This window comes from Gadus morhua, chromosome 6 (assembly GCF_902167405.1).
Source record: "Gadus morhua chromosome 6, gadMor3.0, whole genome shotgun sequence".
NCBI lineage: Eukaryota > Metazoa > Chordata > Actinopteri > Gadiformes > Gadidae > Gadus > Gadus morhua.
The window spans coordinates 24,811,003-24,819,142 of NC_044053.1; the positions used below are offsets into that span (position 1 = coordinate 24,811,003).

Below are 8,140 nucleotides of genomic sequence, written 5' to 3' on the forward strand. Positions count from 1 at the left end.
GTACTGTAGCGACCCTGGGACAGTTAAATAGTTTGTGTGTTATGTGTTACATTATATTTCGTTGTCCGCTATGCCAGTTGTTCTATGTGCATGTATTGTAATGTTCTTCTTGTCAATCAGCGTGGGGGCGAATCATTAGGTCAGCTGGGGGAGGGCCTTGGAAGAACAGGAGGGTGGGGGCCTGCACGCGAGTGAGACCGTGTTGGGGGTTGCCGGGGTAACCGGGGTTTGTTTTGTGTCGGTTTTCTGCCGTTGGTTACAATGTTACGGGTTTCAGTGACCTGGTTTTGGTTCATTAAAACTACCTTCAACTACTAATGACTCGACATCATTATGTCACCGGCGAGGTCGTTACAGTACTCTAAAAAATAACGCTTAGTTTTGTACTCTAAAAAATAACGCTTAGGGGGTGGGGCATTGGAGGAAGGCGGGATGATTTGAATGTGCTGTAATTCTCAAATGCAACAAAGGTGAGAGTCCCTTTAAGAGTGAGGAATTGAATGCTGGAAAAGTTCTTATTAATCATGGGGATTATTAGACCTGATGAGGTGTGCTATGACATTGAGAAACTGAATATGAACAAAGCATGTGGTCTTGACCAGATAACAGCAGAACATATAAAACATGCTTGTGGTAGAATACCTGTCTTGCTTGCTATGTGTTTTACTGATTTGTTAATGCATGGCATACTTCCATGACTCTATGTTGTCTGTATTGTTTGTGCCAGTGATCAAAGTCAAAACTGGGAAAATCTCCAGCATAGAAAACTACAGGCCAATTGCTCTGGCAGCATACTGTCTAAAGTTTTAGAAATAATTATTTTAGGTAGACTTAGTGAGTATGTGGAAACCACTGACAACCAGTTTGGTTTTAAAAGTAAACTTGGAACAGATCATTGTATATATGCACTTAAAGAAGTCGTAAGTAAGTACAGACGACAGAACTCTACCATGTTTATGTGCTTCTTAGGTGCATCAAAAGCATTTGATAGGATTAACCATGGTAAATTGTTTGTCAAACTCCAAGAGCGAGGGGTTCCACCTTACCTGATAAGGATTTTGCAGTTCTGGTACACACAACAAACCATGCAAATTAGTTGGGTCAGTAGTTTATCTGCACCCTTTCAAGTCACTAATGGGGTGGGACAGGGTGGCATTTTGTCACCTGTCTTCTTCAATGTCTGCATGGATGATCTTTCTAAGAAGCTTAAAGAGTGTAAGACTGGATGTATGGTGGGAGAGAGTCTTATCAACCACCTCACATACGCTGATGATTTCGTCATCATGTCTCCATATAGTGCTGGGCTACAGCAACTGCTCAAAGTGTGCTCTAGCTACGGCGTTCAATATGACATTAAGTTCAATCCTAAGAAGAGCGTTATTATGATTGCTAAAACTAAAATATAAGGAGGATCAGAATCAAAAGTTTCCCTCATTCTTACAGTCTGATCGTACTCTAGAGGTGGTTAAGAAGGTAAGGTATTTAGGTCACATCATCACTGATGATCTGCGTGATGATGATGATGTCCAGCGCCAGTGCTGTAAGCTTTACGCACAGGCCAATATGTTGGCACGCAAATTCCATATGTGCACGGAAGATGTTAAAGTAATGGTTTTCAGAGCCTACTGTACTCCATTTTGCACAGCTCAGCTCTGGTGTAAATATAAAACACCAAAACTGAAGAAGCTACAGGTAGCGTATAATGATGCGTTTAGGATCATCCTTAAGCTTCCAAGCTGGACAAGTACTAGCTCTTTGTTTGTGACTAGTAATGTCCCCACCTTTCATGCTGTGTTGAGGAATTGTATGTAAAATTTATGTCGATGCATTGGAATCGATGCTTATATGTATTTTAATCTGTGTGACCTCGTATTTGTATTGTCATGTCATTTGTATTAGTCTTGTAAATGGAACTTTGAGTCCGGAATAATGTATTCATATCACTACGTTCAGTTCTGTCTTTCTGTCAGTTTCTCTTTCTCTATCAATACCTTCAGTTCTTTCTTTCTTTCTGTCTGTCTCTCTTTCTCTATCACTACCTTCAGTTCTGTCTTTCTGTAACTCTCTCTTTCTCTTTGACTACGTTCCGTATTTGAAGGGTAGCTATCTCACTACATTTTTATGTGGTTATTAGAATTTTCCAAATCAAACAAGCTGAAACAAGGGAAGAAAAGATTCATGAGCAAGAAAACATTTGGTTGACATGTTTATTTATAAGAACACAATACCAGACGTGTACATTCAGCTAAAACAATACGCCCATCAGAATAAAAGCTCATTGGCTTTGTGCAGTGCAGTCAGCATTATTTTACAAACAATACATTGCCATAACAAAAATAAAATAAAACATTATATTTATATATTACCTAATAAACATATCAACCACTCTTCATAATGTTTCATTTTATACTAACGGTCGTCTTATTTCCTTTTGAATGAAGTTTCTCTGTAACATTTACATAGCCTTGGCAATTGGCGACACACTTTAATGAGCCTATCAATTACATTGACGACTCAAACATATTGAGATTGGGAGACAATTACGAAAAAATACTTGCAGTGCTAGTTTGATGTTCATAGTTGGCACAAAATGCAGAGATCCAACTTACGAAATATACTGTAGCATTAATATGTAATATACTACAGTACGCAATATACTAGTGTGTCATATCCTGTAGTATTTGTTATATACAGCAGTATGTAAGATACTACAGTGTGTCATATACTGTAGAATTACTATCTCATATACTTAGTATCAGATATATACTGTAGTATATTATAAACCTTTACTATGTATGTAATATGCTACAGTATTTGATATACTAGAGTATTTAATAAAATGCAGTATTGAATACACTGCAGTAATATACTGGAATATACTACAGTAATATACTGTAGTATGTAATATACTACACTACAGTATGTAATACAAGACAAATGTAGAGCTATGCATCTTAGATGCGGTGGTCTAGGATACTACATACAGAGGGCAGTACCATTGTTCTGGGTTTTGGGGTCTATAGGGTCTGGGTCACTGAGGGGTCTTTATAGGCCTTGGTCAGTGAAGGGTCTCTAGAGGTCTGGTTCAGCGAGTAGTCTTTATAGGTCTGGGTCACTGAGGGGTCTTTATAGACCTGGGTCAGTGAGGGGTCTTCAAAGGTCTGGGTCAGTGAGGGGTCTTTATGGTCTGGGTCAGTGAGGGGTCTTTAGAGGTCTGGGTCACCGAGTAGTCTTTATAGGTCTGGGTCAGCAAGTAGACTTTATAGGTCTGGGTCAGTGAGGGGTCTCTATAGGTCTGGGTCAGTGAGGGGTCTTTATAGGTCTGGGTCAGAGGGTAGTCTTTATAGGTCTGGGTCAGTGAGGGGTCTCTATAGGTCTGGGTCAGTGAGGGGTCTTTATAGGTCTGGGTCAGAGGGCAGTCTTTATAGGTCTGGGTCAGTGAGGGGTCTTCAGAGGTCTGGGTGAGTAAGGTGTCTTCAGAGGTCTGGGTCATTAAGGGTCTTCAGAGGAAGTAGGGCGTGGTGGTGCGAGGAGGGATGACCCGCTCCGAGTCAGGGACGGCGCGGAACAGCTTGGGCTCCCGGGTGCTGGCGTCCTTGAACACCATGATGGAGGCGATGTTCCCACAGCGGTAGCAGTAGTTGGGGGCGGACCACACCGTCACCAGCTTCTCATCAAACATGAACTTGTAGCCCTCGTGGACCAGCTGGTGGGCCCTGCAGATCAGCTTCAGGTTGTTGATGTGGACAAACTGGGGGAAAGAACAGAGTCAGACCTGTTAGAATGGACTGGAGGGAAACATACAGAGTCAGACCTATTAGAATGGACTGGAGGGAAACACACAGTTAGACCTGTTGGAATCGACTGGAGGGAAACATAAAGAGTCAGACCTGTTAGAATGGACTGGAGGGACACACAGAGTCAGACCTGTTAGAGTGTGACACAACCCTGTTTCTTAAGAACTATGGAGTAGGCACATAATAATAATAATAATATAATAATTAATTACATAATTACCTACATTTCGCCTCTCATCTGCTTAATAGGTATTACAGTTTTTCTAAGTTGCTTTGGTACATTTCTCAGAATTGAAATTCCCAAAACGAACTGCTCAATATTCGCATCATTGTGTCACTTGTACACATCAAAAAAGCAGTTTCTCATTTATTTGAACAAGTAGCAAATGGTTTGCAAATGATGATGTACAATTCTCTGCTCTTTCCTGCATTATCAATTGCTTATGTCATGTTGCTCAAAAATGTATTAGTTTTTCTCAGTCGCTTTTGTGCACAAGTGACACAATAATGTGAAGATTGAGCAGGTAGTTTTGAGAATTTCAATTCTGATCTGAGAAATGTACCAAAGCGACTGAGAAGAACTGTAAACCACTGTGTATGTGTGTGTCTTTGTGTATGCATGTGTGTCTGTGTCTTTGTGTGTGTGTGTTTGTTATGGGGGTAAAAAAAACAAAGATAGAGGCATGGTTGTGTCTAGGATTGATGTCAAAGTGTGATTCACTTGAAATGGGTGGGATAGGCGGTGCTTGGGCTGTGAATACCTTGTGTGGTCGCTCACAGTCCTAGTAATTATTGTAATTAAACAATATTTATTTCGCGATTTTATGTTTTATTTCTAAAAAAGGTTTTTGAGAATCTTCACCAAAACTGAACCCACATGTTCATTTGTACGACATAGGAGAATACGTTGGCCTCCACACCTCGTTGGTGACCTTCGCCCCAAACAGCCAGCCGGCGCCTCTTGGACTGATGGCCCAGGTGTCCACGTCCTCCGGGTCGGACCACACCAGGTCACAGAACGCTCCCTTGTGGGGGATCTCCTGGTTCCTTTCGATGGTTCGGATCTGGTCCAACGTTTTGATGTCAGGCGATAGACCACCGTGTACACACAACACTTGCTCATCCATCAGCTGACAGACGCACAGACAGAATGACAGATTCAGACCAGTTCATATTTGGTTCTTTGGATTTTATATTTGATATATCACTTCTTTATTTGCATCATCATCCTTGTAATTGGGTTGTAATTCTGTACTAAAACATCCCAGCTCATTACTTATAAGTGAAAGCTGGCAATGAAGTGTTTCTGATTCTAATTGTAATGATGCTGATAATAATGCTCATGTGTACTAGTTTTGGTGATGCATCATCGTTTGCGAAGAGAATATATTTTGTGTCAAACCATGTTAGAGGAAAAGTGGAATTACTTTAAAACTCGAAGGATTTTTTTACTTACTGCAGCAACTGTCAACATGTCGAATACTTTGGTACAGTATCTCCAGGCGTTGGCATTTCCATATTTGGTTTGGCATTCATCTGCAAGCCACGAGAGAGGCCACCAGGTTAGCATCTGGGCTAATGGTGTCAGGAATAGGAATTTGATGACGGGACCAGGATTTTACCATAGAAGCCGTACACCTGTGTGATCTGCCGGCTCTCGTGGTTCCCCCGGAGTAGGGTGATGCGGTCCGGCCACTTGGCTTTCAGGACCAGCAGGTATGTGAACGTCTCCAGACTGTAATACCCCCGGTCCACAAAGTCCCCCTGAAGACAGAGGATGTAGCGCAAGGCTGGTTAACACACAGAACAGCCATCCTGAAGACAGAGGCGGTAACAGACGGTTAGTTAACATACAGAACAGCCATCCTGAAGACAGAGGAGGTAGCAGACGGCTAGTTAACACACAAAACAGCCGTCCTGAAGACAAGAGGAAGTGATCTATCAGTGATATACAACTAACCACTTAGTGACTGACTACTACTCATCAATTAGTGAACTACTATTCACTATTTAGCTAGTTAACTACAACTTATAACTTAGTGAATTGCTACAAAACCCTTAGTGAACTGCTAATTATCACTAAGTGTGTTGAGATTCATATATACCTTAACTTGGACATTGATATTATGGTAGATGTTGATAGTGTTAAAACGATGTTGGTAGCAGATTCAAAAATAAAAAGAAGTTGGGATTGCAGGATTTTCAGACATAAAGATCAGGTCACGAGCCAAGAAGTATTGTTAACTGCTGGTCTAGGGTAACCTTCAGGAAGCTGGAAATGAGTCTACAGTAGCAACAAACACATACCATGAAGATGTAGTTTGTGTCTGGGACCTGACCGCCTGTCCTGAAGAGCTCACAGAGGTCATAGAACTAAAACGCAAAGAGAGGAATCAGTAGAGAAAGGACATAGTATACAATATAATTTAAGTAATTAGAAACTACAATTCTGTTTCTTTCAAGTTAATTAACAAGGTATAGATATGGTTATATGAACAAATAAATAATGATATTTCAATGCTTACATTGCGATAGTTATGGTGATAGTTTAGATTTGAGATATCTAGAGGATAATTGATGATCATATTTTAATGATCATTACGATGATCATCAAGATAATTTCTCAAATCTTAGAAGAAGATGAGATCATATCCAAGAACTGTAGGAAAGATGTATTCACTAATATTTATTGATCAAAGAGTAATGGTGCAAATCTTGTGAAAAGCATAACCATCCTGGTCCTGGGGAGTACGGTAGTGTGTGGTCTGACCTGTCCGTGGATGTCCCCACATACTGTGACGGGGGTGGACACGGGCTGGACGTTGGATTCTTCCAGCAGTAGGTCACACACATAGTCGCATAATCTCTGTGATTTGGAAACAAAGCAAAACATTGAGGACAGTGTCAGTACTGTTGTGGTACGCCTACGTAGGCCTGCAGCACGGAAGTTCTACTGCTGCAGTATTTGATTCATGCAGAAGAACAAGACCAGTTGTTGACACTAGTACATTATGTGGTTTGAAGGAAATGGATCACATTTACAACATTGCCGGTGGTAGACCTTGCACATATAAACTTCATATCAGGGCACACTTAAGTCTACTAAACTAATGCCCAGGGACGTCTTTCTTAACACGACATTGTACATTGATTGAAATGATCAACCTGTAATAAATGTATAATGAATTTCTATGCACAATACAACCAAAGTTGTGATGGTATTGAACCTGAACAATAGCAGGCCTAACGTTAATATAGAGCAAATGCTACCAATACAAATCAAAGGTTGATGTGATATTTACAGATAACCAATACATCCCATCTTTCCCATGTATACGCAGTTAGTGGGCTGGTTATTCGTACAGATATGGGATACAGCAGATATGGGATACAGCAGCTCTACTGCATCTAATCGCGTTATTATTACACAACAGCGAATGGGCTGTCTGCATGTGTTGGTAAAACCAACACACACATCCCCGTCCACAATACGTACCTTGAGGTCGTTCTCTGGGAGGTATTTACACTGCTTTGCGATCTCCGCATATTTATCCAGGTCCAGAGGCGCCATTGTACCGTTGATGAGCCCCCGGAGCGCTTCCTGAACAGGGCCTGTCTGCGCCTTTACCGCCCCCCGCTGGCCGAGGGTGGGAGGGCAATGTAATATAATAATAATACTGGAACAACAATTATGTTGTTATTCAAAGTGGATAATGTTTGAAAGTGCTTTAACAGAAAATGAAAAAGTGTCATGTAGATAAACAATTCCAAATGACAAGGAAGAAGCATTATCAGGGTTCGCAAGTAAACTGAAACAAATAATTTAATAGATCATGAACAAATAAAAAAATAAATCATAAAAACACACATTCAACTATCGTTAAGTCAGAAAAGTAGCAGAATCATTTATTCAGATTTTCAGTGTAAAATTGATTGAATATTATATATTTTTACATTTCTATCAGATTGTATTGGATTAGATTAAATTATATCAAATTCGATTATGTATATTATATATTACATTTTGAAATAACATGAGATGGATACTTTATTCATCCATGAAGTTAAATAGGCTACATTCGCAACGGCATTACACATACATTAAAGTACCAATATAAAAGGTAATATCAGGTTATAATAAAAAAAAAAATAGGAATAAACAGTGACGCCTACCAATTGAGTACTACACTAATACAGTCAGGAAAATGTTATTAAAGTATCTATAATTCCACTATGACGTAGGCCTACATATATTATACAATTACAACATTAAATCTGCCTATGCGTCAGGTGAACTCCATTGTTTGTATACAGCCTATACACGCATCATGTGGTAAGGGTTT

General features: G+C 40.1%; 1 protein-coding gene across 1 annotated transcript; it reads right to left on the reverse strand.

Moving 5' to 3' along the window:
• Positions 1 to 2,193: 2,193 nt before the first annotated feature.
• On the reverse strand, positions 2,194 to 7,440 carry LOC115545283 (serine/threonine-protein phosphatase 6 catalytic subunit). The gene is made up of 7 exons (XM_030358278.1): positions 7,294 to 7,440; positions 6,568 to 6,663; positions 6,105 to 6,170; positions 5,420 to 5,561; positions 5,254 to 5,333; positions 4,718 to 4,927; positions 2,194 to 3,751 (listed from the first exon to the last, which is right to left on the reverse strand). The coding sequence occupies exons 1-7, from the start codon at positions 7,366 to 7,368 to the stop codon at positions 3,503 to 3,505; spliced, it is 918 nt and encodes a 305-aa protein (XP_030214138.1). The 5' UTR covers positions 7,369 to 7,440; the 3' UTR covers positions 2,194 to 3,502.
• Positions 7,441 to 8,140: the final 700 nt, after the last annotated feature.

Excerpts from the sequence above, each read along its gene's own strand:
- LOC115545283 (XM_030358278.1), bottom strand. The coding sequence starts at position 7,368 with ATGGCGCCTCTGGACCTGGATAAATATGCGGAGATCGCAAAGCAGTGT. Across the intron at positions 5,562-6,104 it reads ACACAAACTACATCTTCATG|GGGGACTTTGTGGACCGGGG; the intron begins GTATGTGTTTGT and ends CTCTGTCTTCAG. Across the intron at positions 4,928-5,253 it reads ACATGTTGACAGTTGCTGCA|CTGATGGATGAGCAAGTGTT; the intron begins GTAAGTAAAAAA and ends TGCGTCTGTCAG.